Below are 21,475 nucleotides of genomic sequence, written 5' to 3' on the forward strand. Positions count from 1 at the left end.
TAAGTCAGAAGGTGCGAGATGGACTCAAGCAAAAACAAAGACCTATACAAGGAATGATAACTCTGATGGACACAAGAACTCACCTTTGAGAAGGCAATGATTTATTAACTGGAAGTGATTTTATTCTGTCCAGGAAAAGCTAGACATTCCCTTAAAACCTGCTGCATCACTCAGAAGATTATCTTTGGCCCTCTCAGGTGGCTCTCTCAAGGGAACTCTGAGGGAGCTCTCAGGGGATTACCTAGGGCACTCTGCCCAGAGACACTCCTGAGCTCACTCTCCAAAAATGATTTAAAATTACCTTTTTCTTCTTGATTTGGGTTACGCTGGAAGTATTCTATTCTTTTTGTCAGGGTTGTGACAACATTAACTTCTTAAAACTAAATTAAAGGGGACACCGGTCAGGAAATGTCTGTGGAAAAATTGAACCTTTGCATTTGCTTCTGGCTTTGAAGAAAATTGTACTTTGCAAAATCACTCTGATCAATGGTAAATGTTTAAAATGGCTCCAGTATCCCAAAGACAACAGTTCAGTGATGGACTTTTACAGTTTGGCATGTATCAATGACTGCACTGATCCTTTTGTTTCCTCTTTCAACATTAATCACAAAGCTCCTTAAATAAATTTACCCTGATAAGATCAGAATTGTTTCTGCTGTCTTTGCAGAATTAGTTCACAATCTTTTCTTTACTGAATCTCCTATCTGCCTATTTTTTCACAACCAAAAATGAAAGTTTAACTTTCAGAATTTCTGAAAGATCAGTGAATATCCCCTGAAAACTGATTTAAGCAATCAACACCAAAACATTTTATATCAATTTGTGTGTGAAAGAAGAGAAAGCAAGCAAGAAAAAGACTTCCACAATCCCTAGCAGTCTAAATGCTGTTTTCAGAGGTAGTATTTTCAACCAGTATGCTCATGCTACATCCTTCGCTTTTCCAAGTAGCAGTTTAAAAACGAAAAAAAAACCTAAGCATTTGCACCCTCATAATAACTAAACATCAATCATATCCTTTATATTTATCACAAATTGTGTAGTTCATGGATACTTTTAGGATGAAAAACTCCCACAGATTTCTCTACATAATGATACAAGGTAAGCTCTTGGTGATGATAATGGACTGTATAAAATGTTAATTTGGTGCACTACACATTTGAAAAATGCCTTTAATGCCTAATCAGATTGTGTAATCAGATTCATTCCAGGATGAGAGGAGTTGACTAAAGGTTACTTTTTTCTATGTTTTGGAAAAAGTCAACACAATTTGGGAGGGGCTGCTGTGTTGAGCCATGGCAAAATTCCAGGTCTGCTTTGGAGAAGAATCATGTAAAAGAATTACAGCTATAGTGCCTGTTTAATCTACATAATTATATTGCAAAAGGAAGGCAGGAAAGTGCATTTTCTTTCTTGAATTTAGAAAGGAATTGCTAGTCATTGAAACTGCAATTTTCTAATTCTGCTGATCTCCTATACAGTCAAATATGTATATGCTATAAATGGTTTAAGTTATGGCAAAATTTTTGTATGGCTGAAAGCTTTCTCCACAAGTTGCAGTTGGAAAAATTGTGCTGTTAATGCCTGAGTACAGTGCTTATACTTGATGCTATCATGAAAAATAAGCCACAAGCCCATTCCACCATAGTGTGCTAAGAAGTGCCTCCTGGGGGTCTTTTCTGCCCACTGCTATCAGGCAATTCAATTCTTCCTCCCAATGTATTTGTTAAGTTCATTTTGAAATATCTGCACAGTAGAAATGTATTTATTGATTGATTGATAATGATTGGCTGTATTATTTGTCCTGTGAGAAAGGTCCTGCAGACTTTATCAGGTCCTTATTAATCTACTGCTAAGTTCTCCTTAATATGTTACTGTCAAAATATGGTTTTTGGGGTTTATAAGGCCAAGTAGTCTAATCATTGTATTCATCACTTCCTTTATTGTGTTTTTAAACAATACATGTTCTTCCAAAGTACCGTCTTATTCTCACTATGGATGGCGAGATGTTGAGGACTGGTTCTTAGGGTGTCACTAGTGCAATTTTTTAAAAAGCTGGAGCCAACCGTACCTAATTCATTTAAAACTGGATTACTGAAAGAAAAAACTTTGCATCTTTTCTTATAGTTAGTTTTTGATTTTACCTGGTGTAAGAGGAGAACGGACATCCCACCCAGGAGGAGCATGGATTATTACCTGGACGAATGGCCTGAGAGGAACGATGGACAGATTGGCTGGCTGGGCAGAAAGATAACTCTGTGCCCAGCTGGTATAAAATAACGGATGGACCAGCAGAATCCAGAACTTGGGATTGGTTCCATCTCCCATGCAATAGGTGGCAGTGGTCCTCATTTCAGAACCCAGTCAGGACACCTGGAGGGGTGCTAGGAAAATGGAGTCTGGAAGTGAAGTCCTGTAGGGGTCCCTTGGGATCAATAGAGGGTGTTGTCAGGGGAGGACCACCTTACTCTGTCTATGGCCCGGAAGTGCTTTCTAGATGAGACAGAATGGCACCGGAAGCATTCCTGGGTCTGGCATAAAAGGAAGCCCGCTGCTACACATGGACAAGTCAGAGTCGGGGCAAAACTCAGTGAAATCCTTTATTGTATTCACTCAATGTGTGGTGTGCTTTACGGTGTCTGTGGTTTGGGGCTGTCTAGTGCCCTGTGTGGTCACACTGGTCATAACATTCTCTTCTATCCTCTGATTATGGTTTGCCTTGTGTTTCTTGGCTCTGGTTATGAACACCCATTTTGGCGTATGATCTACTGCTCTGTGTTTTGACTAGGATTTTGGCTACATGTACTGAGATTTGTTATTTAATTGATGCCATCTGGTTACAACCCCATCATGCATTCAGTCTTCTCTGTGCCATCTTCCACCTTATGCAAACTCTACACTTACTGATGTTAAATTTTGGGATGAACTTCTCCTGCATCAAATGCAAAACTTTTAAACCTGTTCCACTGCTCTTCTTGTCTAATTGCTTAAAGCTTATCCCAGTTAATCTTTCTATTTTGCAGAATCTGATCAAAGTTTTCTCTACTAAAGTTAAAATAAACACTTTTTTGCTTTTGAACAAAACAAAACACTGTCAAACGCAGTTGTGATCCTAATGATTCAATCACATCTGCCCCATGAATTGTATTTTATTAGTGCAAATAACTCTAATAAGTCTAGACAGGCCTGCCCGCTCATTTGTGCTTTAAGATATTGTGCTAAAATACTGACTGACTATGTCTAAACTCTCCTGCTCTTGTGATTCACTATTTATAAGGCTAGACCAGTAAATACTTGGGGTAATTAAATTCCCCATGCCTATAGCATCCCCCACTAGACTTTCTTTTCCAATATTGTTCTAAAAATGCATATTGTCTGCATTTGGAGTTTATAACATACTACCAGTTTCAGGCCTCTGGCACTAACACTCTCTGTTTAAATCCTCACCAAGATGTGCCTCATCATTAAACCGAAGAAGCCATATATTCAAATTCTGTTTTACATGAATGGCAACCCCCTGTCTTTTTCAATTTTTCCCACCCTTCCTAAAAAACTCATAACCTTCTAAATTATATTTATCCCCATCTTTATTATTAAGGCAGATTATATTATACATATGTACGGCTACGTAAAATGGAGGAATGGAAAAAGACAAGCCAGCACAGGCAGTGTGATACTCTATATAGTGTTCTGCTGAGAAACCTTGGGTCCAGTCATTCATGTAGATGTTACTATGACCACATACATTCCTTCATGTTCTCTGATGACATTGACCACTTTCAGCAGAATAATGTGCCCTGCCACAATGAAAAAAACGTTTAGGAATGATTTGAGGAACATGACAAAGAGTTCACTTGACCTTCAAATTCTTCAGATCTCAATCCCATTGAGTCCAATTCATGGAGGCCACCTCCCAATTTACAAGACTTAAAGGATCTGCTCCTAATGTCTTGGTGTTAGATATCATAGGACACCTGCAGAGGTCTTGTGGAGCCCATACCTCAATGAGTCAGTGCTGTTTTGGTGGCACCAGGGGTACGTACACAATACGAGTCACGTGGGTTTAAATGTTGTGGTTGATTGGTGTATATTGCTAATGTTATGTAGGTTTTTTAACTGTGGACTAGAAACTTATGATCTATCTAGTACATTTGTATTATACTGTTTCTTTTCCTTTTTGTAAAGTTATACTGTAAATCTGGTCTGGTCTACACTTCATTCACCCCATAACCTAATTTAAACAATTCTCAACTAACCTACTCATATGCATCCACAACACATTAGTGTCCTGTCATTTCAAATGTTATCAAATACAGCAGAACAGGTCAGATCTGTTCCTGAAGGAGTCCTGATATCCCATAAACCCATGCCTCTCTATTCTACACCAAGATCTGAGCCAGGTATTAAATTTTCAGGTCTCCTCAATCTCCTCAGTCTTACCTGGAGTAGTCGAGTTTGGAACATGCTGAACATTAAAGAAGAGCGTTATGGAGTGATGTATATTTTAACACAGTGTGCACCATATTATGGTAGTTTGTTGTGTGCTGCAAAATTTGATTGATTGATTTACTGACATGTTTTTATAGATACATGGAAGGACTTGGATTTTGTTCTTTGCCAGGTCACTAAATGTCACTATCCTGGTCTCTCCTCTCCTTTTCCTGACCAGACCTTGCAGGAGCAGAAGACACCAAACTGACAGGCTTAGCCATGCTTCTTAAACTGTAGGCCTGGGTCCCTGATGGTCCATGGTTCAACAGCGGGCTCCCCCTCCGGACCCAGGCTCTAACTGACCAAAGCTCCAGCAAGGCTCCCAATCCGAGCCTCTGACTTCCGCTGCCTTCCTGGGCTTCCGCAGAAAGTAACTCACACCCCTGATCACTCCCGAGCACTCCAAATGCTCAGCCGGAGTGATCCACTTTAGCAGCTCCTGAGCATCGGCTCTCCTCACAGCTACTTACCGCCCCTCTCATTAGCTTCCTTGCTCGCTCGCTCTTGCACCAGCTCTCTCTCCCATTTTCCTGCCTTCTTCTCTCTCCTTCCTTTAACCTCTTTTCTTTCTTTACTACTCTTTTCTTTTCTCTTTCCTTTGGCCGGCTACCCCTTAAATGCCTCAGTGGGAGCAGTACCTTAATCGCGAACTGCGGAAAGCCAACAAAGCAATTAAGACAGAACACACCCTCACGTGCAGGCGTGCTCTGTCTCAATCACCTCCCACAGACGTTTGGGCATGCACACTCACGGAAATCAAGCCGGCTATTTATTTATTTATTTAAAAATGGACCAGCTGTTTTGCCTCAGACCCACTACACCACAAGGTTCTAATTTCCTTTGAGAAGATAATAAATTAAGAAGACAGACACTAATTGCTTTAAAATAACTATCTTGGATGTGTCCAAAAAGCAACTTCTTCTATTATTTGAACTTATCCTCATCACAGGTAGAAGAAGCAGGATATTTAGAAACTGAGCTCAGAGCTGGACCTGCTTAGTTGTTTATTTTGGACACTTGCCTGGGTACTTTGTGTCTTGTTAAAATGCTCAAGGAGGCATCCCGCTGGCTTAGGTGATATACATTTTAACTGCTTGGAGATAATGAATGTCTAGAGTGGCCTGATTTTCTCCTCAATTAATGTAACCCTGTACATTCCACTTCTATTCACAGCAAACCTTTAGTCCTTGTGTATGATGCAAAGTATATTTGGAACATAATATTTCTGAATGTGACTGAAATTCTAAACCAATAAATTGTTATTCATATGATTACCAATTCTGTGATCTGAGTAATATAATACAATATATATCTATCCATGTACACATAGATAGATAGATAGATAGATAGATAGATAGATAGATAGATAGATAGATAGATAGATAGATAGATAGATAGATAGATAGATAGATAGATAGAAAATTGTTGCTGACATGAATTGTTTACTTCAGTGGAATCAATATATAAAAGAGCAAAATGTACCTCCTTTCCCATTTCATCCATCTTCCTCCAGAGATTGTTATAATCCATCACAGCAAAAGGATTCCACATTGGAGGGAATGGCCCCTTGAATGGATATGATTTTCCCTAAAAATAAACACAGATAAACAAAATTAAACAATAAACAAGATCATTTTAAAAGACATTTTAGTATTTTATACATTTACATTGCATGCATAATGAATATATTCATAACATATTAAGTCAGTGTATCAGAACACTGAGGTGAAGAAATCTCTAATGTTGGTGTGACTACAAATTAACATTTTATATTTTCTCCTAAAACAAAATTATTTCAATTCATTAAAAAGGCCATTACATTATGCAGTTTTTTTAATCATCAAAGAGGAAAACTGAATCTTTGAAAACATGATAACTAAATAACTGCTTGAAATAAAATGTAGTAAATGCTATGGAATTTAAGAACCTGAGCTATGATAAATATTTAATAAGCCAACTGTTGAGTTGAGGTGACATCCAAAAGAATCCTACCTAGGTATTTAAAAAGAATGACTTGCCCTTGCTTTCACCTTTGATTTTTATAAGTAAAGTTAATAAGGCTTGAAGAGTAGATAACAGGGGTTCCACAAATATATTTATATATCTATATTTACAAGAGATTCCAACTTTCTGTTTCAGGCCTACAGTAAATATCCAATAACTTAACTGGCAAATATACAGGCCGGATGTGAATGTGTGAATGTGTATGCCCTGTAATGTAATTCAGATGTATAAAACTTACATAAGCACAAAAATAAGCATATAATCTGCATACACAACTTTCCACGCAAAAGTCACAATTTAGACAACTTGATGGGAGAACTTGCATATACTTATGTCAAGTCTGACACATCCATATGGAATAAGGGAAAAATGACAACACCCTTGATCGAGTAGGGAAATGCAGCCAAACCAGCTAAATGACAACTCACAGGTGTAATAATTCATATCACTGAGCCGTTATTATAATGTATGTTGATGAGACAAACATATACAATACAATACAATACAGTTTATTTTTGTATAGCCCAAAATCACACAGGAAGTGCCGCAATGGGCTTTAACAGGCCCTGCCTTTTGACAGCCCCCCATCCTTGACTCTCTGAGAAGACAAGGAAAAACTCCCAATAAAAACCTTGTAGGGAAAAATGGAAGAAACCTCGGGAAAGGCAGTTCAAAGAGAGACTCCTTTCCAGGTAGGTTGGGCGTGCAGTGGGTGTCAAAAGTAGGGGGTCAATACAATACAATATACAGAACAGAACAATTCCTTAAGACAGCATAATAATAAAAATTTTAGAAGTACGATTTAACATTAGATGATATGACATAATTAGGTTTGGATATATGGTATTAAACCTCAAAAGTGATGACTATAATATACAGACTCTACTTTAGTTCCCTTTAAAGACAGCCAATGGTGCATATTTAGACTGGTGAACTTTTTTATTTTTTCATTAGTTCATATAGACTACCTGTTGTCACTTCTTAAAATCAGAAATCAAAGCACAATAAAAACACAGGCATGAATCACACCTTGCACGCTGAAAGCCCTAAACCTCATACCCTATATTCCAAAGGGGTCAGTGTTAGGGCCCCTGCTATTTTAAATATATATAAATGATTTAGATAGGAATATAAGTAACAAGCTGGTTAAGTTTGCAGATGATACCAAGATAGGTGGGCTAGCAGATAATTTGGAATCCGTTATATCATTACAGAAGGACTTGGATAGCATACAGAATTGGGCAGATTTGTGGCAGATGAAATTTAATGTCAGTAAATGTAAAGTATTACACATAGGAAGTAACAATGTTAGGTTTGAATACACAATGGGCGGTCGGAAAATGAAGAGTACACCTTATGAGAAGGATTTAGGAGTCATAGTGGACTCTACGCTATTAACTTTCTGACAGTGTTCAGAAGCCATTAAGAAGGCTAACAGAATGTTAGGTTATATAGCACGATGTGTGGAGTACAAGTCCAAGGAGGTTATGCTCAACCTTTATAATGCACTAGTGAGGCCTCATCTTGAGTACTGTGTGCAGTTTTGGTCTCCAGGCTACAAAAAGGACATAGCAGTTCTAAGAAAGGTCCAGAGAAAAGCAACTAGGCTGATTCCAGGGCTACAGGGGTTGAATTATGAGGAAAGATTAAAAGAGCTGAGCCTTTGCAGTTTAAGCAAAATAAGATTAAGAGGTGACATGATTGAAGTGTTTAAAATTACAAAGGGAATTACTACAGTGGATCGAGACTGTTATTTTAAAATGAGTTCATCAAGAACACGGGGACACAATTGGAAACTTGTTAAGGGTAAATTTCACACAAATACTAGGAAGTTTTTCTTTACACAAAGAACCATAGACACTTGGAATAAGCTACCAAGTATTGTGGTAGACAGTAAGACGTTAGGAACTTTCAAAACTTGACTTGATGTTTTCTTAGAAGAAAAAAGTGGATAGGACTAGCGAGCTTTGTTGGGCTGAATGGCCTGTTCTCGTCTAGAGTGTTCTAATGTTATACCCCATTCATAGCTTAATGGTTTGATATAACAAAGCATGTATGGCACTGCTTGAAGATTATACAAATGGTCATATACAAAGGGAACGAGGTTTTAGAAACCAGTTGAATTTTTTGCCCATGATCATGACGACTTATGAGCCAATTCAGGCTTTCAGGAGTTGTTCTTTTAAAACTGTCTTTTCAGTTGTCCCCAGCATAAGAAACACAGACTGCCTGAAATCAGGCTATACCTGTTCGTATCCAGGTTTTAACAACAGTTGCCTTTCTGGCCACAGGCACCTACCAGAAAGAAATATCTGACAGGTCAGTAATATCTTAGCTAGTCTTCAGGTTCATCATGCCTACTGTACTAGAAGCCATAAACTCGCTGATGAAGACACTACACTCAGTTTTCGTATACAGCAGTTTTTGGCTTTCCTAATGTAATCAGGCCAATTGACAGCACTCATTGTAATATGGGCACCTAGTTAGAATGGTGCTGTTTTTGTCAAGACGAGACTGACAAATATTGTGGTTTTGTGGATCAACCTATGTTTAATTTATTTTGAGGCAAAGTGGCATTGACAGATGACTTGGCAAAGGTGCTGTTCTTGATGGTAAGGTACTGTAACTGGCTGAACCCTCAGTTTTTCATATAGTATTCATTGTAACAACAATTATGTCATTACAAATGCCAGGTGATAGTGGCTACATTCTCGGATGCTGATACTTTACACCTTTCCTTGATCTCAGTGCGCAGATGAGTGGCACTTCAATGCCATGCAAAGCGCATCATAGAACCCCTTAAATGCACGTTATGGTGCCTTGAAGAGCCAGTTGGGAGGCTGTTCTACCAGCCAGGTCTGAAGCATCGTGATTGCATATGCATGAGGTTCATTAGCATAGTCAATATATGGTTGTTTCAGGGTGGCAGCCAAGCAGAGTCTGACGTCCACTGATGTGTGCAGAAAATTATTATGATTTATAAAGGGTAAATTGTGTAGAAATGTGCATATGCTAGGATTTATAAAATAGATTTTTTTTAGCATATGCATTTTCCTGTTTTTTCTGTATGCATATTTCCATGCTCAAATCCACATAAACATTTATAAAAGAGACTCCTAGAGTCCTGTCTGTGGTTCAGTCCTTCTCTGCACCTGTTCCTTTTTGAAAACACATGGCCTCATTTTGCTGGAAAAAGGGAGTACATAAAATGTATAATGGATATGTTTCTCATTTAACTATCAGAATGCTATTTATTTTATAAAATACATTTATAATTTATAGCGACTAACATAGCTTACAGTTACTAATGGAATTACTTATGATTTTTTGACACAAAATACTAAACATTTAAGAAAATTGCATCTGAGTTGTCTTAATTGTAAGAAAAAAACATTTTCTTCATTTAAAAAAAGTAATACAGTAAGGCATATTTTATGTTACGTTTTTAAAAGTAACCAAATATGATTGAAGACTACAAAATTACACATTATAGTAATTTCATATATTTATATTTTGACCAACTACAGCTACAGTTGTTCAAGTTTAGAAAATCAACAACAACATACAATAATCTATTTTCTTCACAGGGTAGAGCCAATGTAAACTTCTGTCTATTTTATGACCCAGAATTATCTGACATATGACAGTATGAAAACATAATTAACAATGGGAGGCCATTCAAAATCCATTCAATGGGTATCCAAGCCAAGTTTTCAGGATTGAATTCTGTCCAGACATCTCTACAAATTAGTTCACTGTCATATTATACTCTAAATTAAGACCTACTGAAGCACCTTTTTCAAAATTGTTTCACTTGGAGCTGAAACTTGGTTATTAATCATGACATATTTATTATGCAACTGGAAATATTGTAATACTGATTAAAAACTGAGGAGTATACCTTGTAGAAACATTCTTCTGTACCTTATACAAAGTAAACTCACTTGAACTGAAGTTGCTCACTGTGAATGTATGCATGAAGCGCCTTGCTACGGTCTATTGTCTTGTGTGCAGTTCCTTGAAAAAAATTCAGTGTCATTTGGATCTTTATGCACCACTACCAACATTATATTTTGTAACATACCGTAAATAACAATGTAGGGTTAAATTACTAGGTGTTCAATTTATGCACTTTCTGAACCACTTTTTGCACATGGTCAAAGGGAATCCATAATGGAAAAAGTAAAAATAAAAATTCATATGTAGAAAGGACACGAAACCATCACTTGGCACAATCATGCATGCAGAAAATACTGGAGCAGTTTACAGTAGCTGCAAATTAACCTATTATAGTGCCGAGGGTGGAAACCTGGATTCCAGGTTCAAATCTGCACAAACATGGGATTAAGTGCAAATACAAAACAAAGCAGAATCCAAGCATTGTTCATCTAAATAAAAAACAGAAATGGCTAGGTGTATGTTCTGAAATACTATGCACATCTTGATTATTTTATTGAATTCAGCAATTGTCTCTTAACTAAAGATTTATAATTGTCATCCTCATGATTTTTTTTTTGCTTTATCACCATTCAAAAAGGCCTAAGGGCTCAGCAAAAATGTACAAAGTCCAACAGTAAAATATAATGCATGAAAAACCAAAGCAGATCCCAGAATTAGAACCAAAAAACAAGAATGCTGTTAATATTTGACAGTTCTGACACAATGTGTAGACCAGAGTTACGTGCACAACATGTTCCTTCGCTTTTCACAGCAGCCCTGTTATCAGATTTTATTGTGTCAGACATATTTTATTGTATGATGCAACCACCTAGCTAAAGAATCAATGGGATACATGCAGAAATAACTGATTTTTGAACTAACTGATAAGATTACTTTAATTTGTTTGTGTAGGACCCTTTAACTACCTACGGAAAATCTACACTCATGGCAATTGCAAGATTATGTTGAAAGAATTCTTACTTTGGTATGTGCTAATATTTATATCTGGAATCAACTCTGTGCAGCAGCTTCATTGTGACAATAATCCAAGGTCTTTTCTGCTTAGAATTTGCATGTTCTCCATATGTCTGTGTGGGTTTCCTCTGAGTGCTCTGGTTTGCTTCTGCTGTCCAAAGACATGCAGACTAGGTGAATTGGTGACAGTAAATTTGCCCATGTGGGTGTTCGGCCTGCGATGGACTGGTGCCTTGTCTAGGGTTTGTTCCTGCTTTGCACTCTATGCCAATTGTTGGGGGCGTCTGGCTCAAAACACACCCATCCCTAAACCCTGGTCTGTATTAAAAGGATTGAAAACAACATGACATTACATGAAACCCATCTAATGTGAATCACTGTTGTTGCCTGACATATTGAAGCTCCCTCTCTAAACTTGACCCAAACACAACAAGTATTGAAAATTATTCAAAATGGCTTGATGTTAAAGATATTATATTATATTACAATTTTTTACTAACTTATAGAGCAGGGGTGTCAAATTCTGATCTTCAGAGGGCTATCATGGCTGCAGGGTTTCCTTTCTGTCAATCTGTTAATCAGTGACCAACTTCTGCTGTTAACTGATTATTTTTGTCTTCATTTTAATTGCCTTGCTTTTTAAGATTTAAGATTTTCATTAAATGGCAGCAAAACATAAATGAGATGTGAAATGATCCAAAGTACAACCAACTAATTTCAGGTCTCAAACTACAACTAATTTCACTCAAATCCATTTCTTAATAAGAAGATGATTTTTGTTGTTAATTAAACCCATTATGTAATTCCATGGATTGACATTTCCAAAACTGTTTCTTTACGTTTTTCTAAGAGTGGTATCAAAATGTTTACTGGACCAGAGCAGATCAAAATTTCTCAGACGTTCACCTTTCTTTTTTTATAAAGGATCTGTATATTAAATACCAAGTCAATTAAAATGAATTCAAAAGAAGTCAGTTAGCAGCAAAAATTTACCACTAATTAAAAAAAAAGAGTGGGAACAAAAACCTGCAGCCACTACAACCCTTCAAGGATCTGAGTTTGACACTCCTTGTATAGCACTTAATGACTGTGGTGCTTCTGGATGGTAATGTAAATACAGTTGCCACTCAGAAATGCCAAATCCCACAGTGGCTCACTCTTTGGCAATCTTTAAATTCCATTCCACCCCCAGACACTGAAAATGTAATGACTTTGTCAGAATTAAACAAAAAAAAAAACAGATTTCAGTTAAGCAATCATTGACACAGCATCTCTCATGGCTATAATCATGCTAAAACACTTTATATGTGTATTGCTTTTATACTATGAGCAAAAGAGTGCCAAATGTGTTGGTCTGCATCACACCATAATAATTTCTGCTATGAATCCCTTTTTAATAATACCAAAAACCACTGCAGGGCAACAGCAACAAACTCTCACACAGTTTCATCCCACCTATTGTGGCTCCTAAACTATATAATTTTCTTTTAGATGTTGTTACTGATATGCTTACTTGCATGTAAGAGGCTTTATGTTGCTCTTCTCAGTTCCTTTTGGTTAACTATTTAAAAGTGTTTTTCACACTTCTCTCATTTATTCATCTCTCATATGCTGCTGTCCATCATTTCTTCTAAAAAATGACAGCCTACTCCCCTTTACTCATTATGATCCATATTCACCCTGATTGATTATGCCTTTAGCATGGGACCTCTAGAATCTGAAGCTGGTCACATATATAATGTTAAACATCAGACATTTGTGATGGTGGTTACTAAAATGAGCATGAGGAGAATGTTCACCTGATCTAGAAGCATAGGACTGTTTACACCCAGAATCATATCATGAAAGCTTCTTTCATAGCAGCACTCTAATGCCTACAATGTTTGGCAGAGGGGTAACCCATGTGTGCTGGCCAAGGCAGGACACATGAACAGTAATATAGATGTATGAGAGTTAAGAATTAAATATTAAAACTTAACATCCAAATATAAATATGTGTTTGTTCACATCTTTCCAAGCAGTTTCCTTTTAAGTTAATCAAGACAAAAACCACTAGCATCACATTGTGAGAAGAACCCTTAAAATTGGCTTGCAATATGAGCTATTTATTTTAAAGTGCAATGTTTGATCATTTTCAATATTTGTTCTAAGCACATTTTCCCAAGGCCATGCATCCAGAATCCAGCATTGTTTTAATATCATGTAATAAAACTTGTTACACTAGTTTTTCTATAAAAGTGGGTTGGTCATCACCCAGGCTTGACTGCCAGTGAAATGATCTTCTGCCTCTCTCTTTCAGTTTTGTGGCTAAAGTATATTAAAATATGTTATCTATTATTTATTAAAGTTCATATTTTTTAATATCTTAGATGTTATTTTAAATAAAGTCATTTAAACTCAATTTGGTGTTGGTAAACTGCAAATATATTTAATTTACACTCTGAACTAAAAGTCAAAACTCAATTTTTAAAGTGCAAGTAGCTGACAGACACTCTTCACTGCATCTAAAGACACTTAATTTATTGCTGTATATTTACTGTCTTTAATATTCAGGTCTTGATAGCAGATTTAATAGAGCTAATCAGCATGATGTTTTGCAAAGAATATTAAAAAGATTTGATGTTATGTTGAGAATCACCATTAAACATAAAATTAGACCAACCGAGTTGTTATGTTTTATTTTACCTAGGAGTAATATATTGTATATGGATTCTTAGGCAATTCTGCACTGTATTATATGACCACTCTAATTGAAACTGACGCTGCAATTCAGACACTACAGTAATAAGAAACTTCCTGTTATTCTTCTTTCCTTCCTTGTGCTCTCCTGAGAACAGACAATTTCAGCTTATGGAGTTTCTTTTCTAATTTATGTTAATCAATGTAATATGGTTAAAGGTCTAAAGGTCCACTGAGTAAATCTGTTGCTACCCACTTGATGTTGATTGGCTTCATTTTCAATTTATTTATTTTTGCATAGTGCTGTCTACTCAGAGCAGGCTCAGTGTGCTAACAGCTATTAAAAAGTACATCATGTACTTACATAAAATGCAAATTAGATTACACACATAGTTGTTTTTATCAGTATGCTGCTGCTGGAGTATGTGATTTTCCCCTTGGGGATTAATGAAGTATCTATCTATCTATCTATCTATCTATCTATCTATCTATCTATCTATCTATCTATCTATCTATCTATCTATCCAGTAAAACCAGGCAATGGCAAAATAATTAACATAAATTGTGACAATATTTTCAACCTATTTTTACAACATATAGTACCCAAGGAGGATGGCACAGTTGTTAACAGTTATTCTCCTCTTGTCAGGTAGCCTAGTCTTCCTACCACATGCATTTCAGGTAGACTGACAATGTTAAATTGGGAGTGATGTTCAGTGGTGAGCATCTGGTGGACATGTAGTCTACATTGCCCAGTCACGTTCTATCAGAAAAACTTACATGGAGCCTCCATGTGTTCCCTCCTTTAACAATTGGAAGGATGTTGGTCAGGTGTAATTCCTGTTGACCAACTCTCAGGGATGGGATAAATACAGGTATACTGGGCCTCAGCAATGAAAACTGGCTCTTGGAAGGTGAAGTGTATCTTTTCTGGTAGAGAAGGTGGCAGATCTGGTTCAGGAGACTGAAAAATAGCACCTAGATAAGGTGGATTATCCTGTACACATAGCAATCGCTATGGAACCAGATTTCAGGATCAAGGGGGTCTCTTTCTCTCTTTCTCTCTCTATCTATCTGTCTGTTACTACGGAGTAACACAATGGGAGAGGCCCTAAGTAATTGTGAGGATACTCATTGTCCCCCAATTTGGTGCCATTTAATTGAAGTTTAATTTAACTTTGTTTTGATGAAAGAGAAGATATCCTCAAAGCAACTTGGAGTGGTTGAGAAGAAAATCTGTTTTTTGTGTATATGCTCCAAACAATTGTTTAGTGTAATTGACCTCTACAGGGGCACTGTATTTGGTGCCAGAAAAGGATACCATCTACTGACTCTGTAGTCTTACTTGGAGGCTACAGCAATTATCTAGGGCAGTGTTTCCCAACCTCGGTCCTGGGAGCACACTGTGGCTGCAGGTTTTTGTTCCAACAAGCTTCTGTTTTTAATTGGACTCCTGGTCTAATTAAGTATGTGTTCTGTGTTTTGGGAACAATATAGAAATTAGGAAACTAAGTTTGGTAAAAAATATATATATATATATTGTGAACGCTGGCCCTGGCACAGACAGACGGACATCATATTTTCACCACACATCATTTATTTATATACACTATTATTTACAAATGGCTCACGTGCACCCCCAGTGCCTTCTTGCACCGATTTCCCCAATGTCCAGGCCCACAGTCTCTTGTGCCTTCCTGGCCGCCTCCCGTCCTCTCTCTCCAGCTCTGTCCACTTCCTCCCGACATCCACCACCGACTGGAGGGAGGCGGCCCCTTAAATAATGCTCCCGGATGAGCCCCAGGTGTTCCCGGCATTCTCTCCTTAGCCACGCCCCAGCATGGCGGAAGTGTCGGCTGTCTTCCTGGCAGCTCTCCGGGCGCCACATAAAGTCTTCCCCCGGGCCGGGCTCCCGGGATAATTAGGCACTGGGGCACCGCCTGGCGGTAGCCACGGGTCCCTACAGGGCTGGGCTTCCAAGCCCTGTACCCGAGGCCCCCTGCATAACCAGGACGGACACCCCCACTCGGTCTGGAGGAGGCACTCGCCCTCCTCTGGTCCTCCAAGGCGTCCTGGCCGGGCTCCAGCCCCAGCCGTGGACCGTACGGGATAAACCGGCATCGGGGCGCCGCCTGGCGGTGACCACGGGCCCCAACAGGGCTGGGCTTCCAAGCCCTCCACCCGTGGTCCCCAACAGAACCAGGATGGACGCCCCCTCGCGGTCTGGAGGAGGCACAAGCCCTCCTCTCGTCCTCCTGGGCGTCCCGGCCGGGCTCCAGCCCCGGTCGGGGACCACAATATATATATATACTGCTATATCCTAACTACAGGGTCATGGGGGTCTACTGGAGCCGAATCCCAGCCAACACAGGGTGCAAGGCAGGAAACAAACCCAGGGCAGGGCACCAGCCCACAACAGATATATATATATATATATAAATATATTAAAATGTACCAAGCAGTTATATGGGAATAATGTATTTTTTCTTTTTAACAATATTTTCATCTTGATTTTCATTCTACTTTTCTAGGTGTTCTAATTGTTTAATTAAACCATTATTTACTAATTAGTGGGTCTGATGCTAAAGTAGTTGTAGCCTTTGATTATTCAGTGTTGTTTGCCAGTGTGTCTGCTCTGCTCATTTTTAATTGTCATTAATAAGATACAACGAAGAAGAAAAACTGCACAGAGAAAGGGCAAAATATAATGAAATCAACAATAGAGAGTTAAACATTCAAATATATAACAGAAGCAGAAATATTTCAAAATGTCTTATAAATGTAAAAATCATGCTGCTGTGCTTTTCTGAATGTAGAATAAAAGAAAAATAATACAAGCTAAATGAGATCAGTGCTCTCAGGTGTTGTCACTGATTAGGGATCTGGTTGGAACAAAAACCTGTAGCCACAGTGTGCCCCCAGGACCAAGGTTGAGAAACACTGATCTAGGGAATGATGGAGATACCTGGAAGGCATTAATAGTATGGCTTGCTGGATCTGAACCCAAGTAGTAGATTGTTAATGGATATTTGTGCTAGTCACGGATTGCTTAGTAACAAATATCATGTTTGAGGATAGGGATTCTCATAAGGGTAACTAGTTCAAGGTCGATGATCGATTTTTTAAGTTGTGTGATCTTATCTGAAGTTCTATGTTCTGGAAACCTGGGTCAGGGTCATATAGTCTGAATTGACTATGTTTAAGGCTTCATTTGAACAGATATCTGTAAAGAGATGGTGACAACATAGTTTTGGGGTCTGTTACAAACCTCAAAACCTGTTAAAGACACCAGTGTTAAAGGAACCTACCAAACAATGGTAGTATTCTTGTTCCAAATTTGACAGAGATGTAGTGGCAGGTCAAAATTTGATGATTCAGGAAAAGTTGGTGGGATGTTGTTCAAGGTATTGTCAGCAAGGGGTGAGAAAAACTCAAAATATTTTTCGGTGGTGGACTTCTAATGCTGGTAGATATACTTTCCATCCATCCATTATCCAACCCACATACCTACTTCAGAAAAAGCAATGCCAGAAGTATCGGTTGGATTTTAGTCCATGACTGTGGCTCAAGAATCTGTGGTGATTAAAAGCTTTATTTGTGGCAAGATTGCAGAGATAAATGAGTTCTGGCTGGAAATTATCAAATTACTAGTCAGTGAGGCTGTATTGGTTATTTAATGTGACACAGAAGGTGGGAAAACTGCCTTGGGAACAGCAGGTTATGTTCCTACTAATGAGAGGGATCACACTTGGATCTGGAAAAGTCTTTACTTGTAAAATGGAAGAAAAGTTCATAAATATTGGAACCTTGAATAGCAGACCAGTTTCCTTTCCCTACACTGATATTTGAAGTGTCATGTGAATTTTTCAGCTCTTTCTGTAGGTGCTCTATGTATTTGAAAAAGCTTCACAATGTACCATGTAGTATCTTGTGGAAGGTATTACATAAGTATGAGGTCCCAAGGCAATGTGCCACGTTGTCCCTTTATTTACACATTTAGAGCTGTGTTCTCAAAGTTGATATAAGGTCAAGTATATTTCAGTGTGGGTGCTGAATTCTGCCAAAGGGTGCCTCTTGTGTTCTCTAATGTTTGTTATTTCTTATGGACTGAAGAGTATGTAATAGCTCGTGGTCTTAGGATGAACATTTCGATTTGCAGTCAGTCTACATCTCCATCCTGCCCTATGGACATGATCTCTGAGTAGTGCTTTCAAAAATGAGATTGTTGAGTACAAATGGCAGTAATGAGGTTCTCACCTATGACTGTTGGGTTCCCTCTCTGTGCCAGTGTGAAGACAATCAAACCTATACTGGAGGAGAATTGTGTAGAATCATTGGTTCTTATGAATGAGGGGAGCCAGTTGAGTTGGTTTGGGCATGTAGTTAGGATTCCTCCTTGTCACCTTCAATAGAAGGTATAGAAGGCATAGCCTACTAGAAAAGACACAGAAGTGCTCCCACAGCGAAGGAATTATATCTCTCTGATGGACCTTCGAGTGTCTGAAAATTCTTCAGGAGGACCTGGGAGACCTCGCAAAGGATAAAGTGGCTTGGTAAGGCCATACTCTGTAATACTGCTATAATCCTTAATAGTTTAAACGGGGTGAAAGCGATCATGATTGTGACTAAAATTGTTTTCCTTCAATCTGTCATACCTATTCAGCAATTGCCTATTTTGTCAATTAGCTTTTTCCACCATAATCATCTGGAAAGTGGGAGCCTATACTGATAGCATCTAGTTCAATACACAAATAAACTTTGGATATTATGCCAGTCCCTGCTACTCTCAGGGTATACTCATGTACATACCAAATCTGTCATTGTGCAATTAGAAAAAAATAATGCCAAATAATAAATGGAATGCACTAAAAAGCTCTTAATTATTCACTATTAATATATAGCTGTAAAGTTATTGGTCCTCATGGTAAAGCCTGTGCTCTTACTGACACTGTCAGGTATATGACATTAGAAAGATGTATTCTTTCTGAAATCATATAAGGCAATTTAAGCAATTGTAAGTAGTCTCACTCCATGCTTTAGAATTACTTGACAACAAAATTGGATGCAACAGAGCTCTGTCACAGTGAAAGTAGCCATTGTTTACAATATTCATGTATTTCCATTTGTTTCATTTTAAATTATCTGCAGAGCTTTCTTACATTTGTCCTTACAGTTATTGTAAACTGGTCAAAAATCACATTTAAATCTTGGCATGCAGCCTACAAAATAATAAAAAACAGTGCAGGAAAAGGGGGTGAAATGCTCCATCTTCATATGGGTTACCATATTTATTTGAGAACAGAGTGTCTTATTTGACCCAAATTGGTAATTGGATTGGTAAAATGGAATGATGCAATAGACAGATGAAGGGGTTTCACAATAATGGATAAACATTGCTTGACCAGAAAATAATTATACAGTTAAACTTGGCATACATACTGTACATATTTGCTATCACTCAGGTAATTATTTGCCATTTACCAAAGGTCATCTAAGTTACAGAAAAGTATTTTATTAGCAGGCAATGCTAATGCTGTAACAGCAACAGCAGTTTTATCTCTTTTCACAATACTATTTTTAACACAAGAATTACCAGAGCCTACGAAAAAACTTGTTGATCCGTCCAACCTTAAATTGCTTTGCACCTTTCCATCAGTGTCTTTTGTCCTGTAAATGTGTTGATAAGCAGCAAGCATTGATACAATTTATTTATGTATTTACTTTTATTTGAATAAAGTTCTATTTTGGCCCCTATAGTAGGTGTTTTTTTTATTATTTTATTTTTACTTCCGTAATATTTGGGGGAGGGGGCACAAAAGTAAATTTCTGCTTAGGGCACCCATTTGGCCAGCAACGGCCCTGTACATCGATTACATTGATGCACACATCAGAGCTACAAAAATGTTACAGTCGGAATAAAGCGCGTTCCTACGACTGATCGGAGGAAAATTTCATTTCAAAAGACTACCCGACGGAAGCCTTGATAAAAGCATGGTTTTCTGCACACTGAAAAGCAAGCAAAATTAGATGCATTACAGAAAGCGTACTTTGTGGCTCTTACTGGGGTTCATTGGACTTCCATGACCGTTAGTAATTCTAATTACATCTAATTACAAAATGTTCAATGATCACGCTGTTTTAGCCTAATGTACAAAATAATTTTGGCTAAGGTTACTCAGAGTTTAAAGATGAAGTTGGTCAAATTACCTTTTATGTTTCTGACTTATTTTTTTAAGAAGAAAAACTGTTGAAATTTTGGTTATTATTATTTAAAGACAATACCATTCTGAAAATGTACTTAAAGTACTTAAAATACCACTTTATTTTTAAGTCTGCCCAATTTGGGCCAGGGATGATATTTGGCCGGCCGACCAAAATTACCCCAAGAACGCAGAGACGACTCATCCGAGAGGTCACAAAAGACTCCAGGACAACGTCTAAAGAACTGCAGGCCTCACTTGCCTCAATTAAGGTCAGTGTTCACGACTCCACCATAAGAAAGAGACTGGGCAAAAACGGCCTGCATGGCAGATTTCCAAGACGCAAACCACTGTTAAGCAAAAAGAACATTAGGGCTCGTCTCAATTTTGCTAAGAAACATCTCAATGATTGCCAAGACTTTTGGGAAAATACCTTGTGGACTGATGAGACAAAAGTTGAACTTTTTGGAAGGCAAATGTCCCGTTACATCTGGCGTAAAAGGAACACAGCATTTCAGAAAAAGAACATCATACCAACAGTAAAATATGGCGGTGGTAGTGTGATGGTCTGGGGTTGTTTTGCTGCTTCAGGACCTGGAAGGCTTGCTGTGATAGATGGAACCATGAATTCTACGGTCTACCAAAAAATCCTGAAGAAGAATGTCCGGCCATCTGTTCGTCAACTCAAGCTGAAGCGATCTTGGGTGCTGCAACAGGACAATGACCCAAAACACACCAGCAAATCCACCTCTGAATGGCTCAAGAAAAACAAAATGAAGACTTTGGATTGGCCTAGTCAAAGTCCTGACCTGAATCCAATTGAGATGATATGGCATGACCTTAAAAAGGCGGTTCATGCTAGAAAACCCTCAAATAAAGCTGAACTACAACAATTCTGCAAAGATGAGTGGGCCAAAATTCCTCCAGAGCGCTGTAAAAGACTCATTGCAAGTTATCGCAAACGCTTGATTGCAGTTATTGCTGCTAAGGGTGGACCAACCAGTTATTAGGTTCAGGGGGCAATTACTTTTTCACACAGGGCCATGTAGGTTTGGATTTTACTTTCAGTAAACTTAATGTGTAAATATTTGTATGAACACTAAAAGAGTCAACACCATAAGACATAAACTAAAAATGTTTCACAATGTGTCCCTGAGTAAAGGGAGGCTCAAAATCAAATGTACCAGTCA

The 21,475-nt window shown here is 38.1% G+C and overlaps 1 protein-coding gene across 1 annotated transcript in view; it reads right to left on the reverse strand.

The window, feature by feature from the left end:
- The window catches only part of mao (monoamine oxidase), a 176,276-nt gene that overhangs the window by 94,721 nt on the left and 60,080 nt on the right, over positions 1–21,475 (reverse strand). Inside the window, exon 4 of the mRNA XM_039745143.1 lies at positions 5,971–6,075. Within this exon, the coding sequence (XP_039601077.1) occupies positions 5,971–6,075 (105 nt within the window). The remainder of the gene's footprint in view (positions 1–5,970; positions 6,076–21,475) is intronic.

This window comes from Polypterus senegalus, chromosome 2 (assembly GCF_016835505.1).
Source record: "Polypterus senegalus isolate Bchr_013 chromosome 2, ASM1683550v1, whole genome shotgun sequence".
NCBI classification, from domain to species: Eukaryota; Metazoa; Chordata; class Cladistia; order Polypteriformes; family Polypteridae; genus Polypterus; species Polypterus senegalus.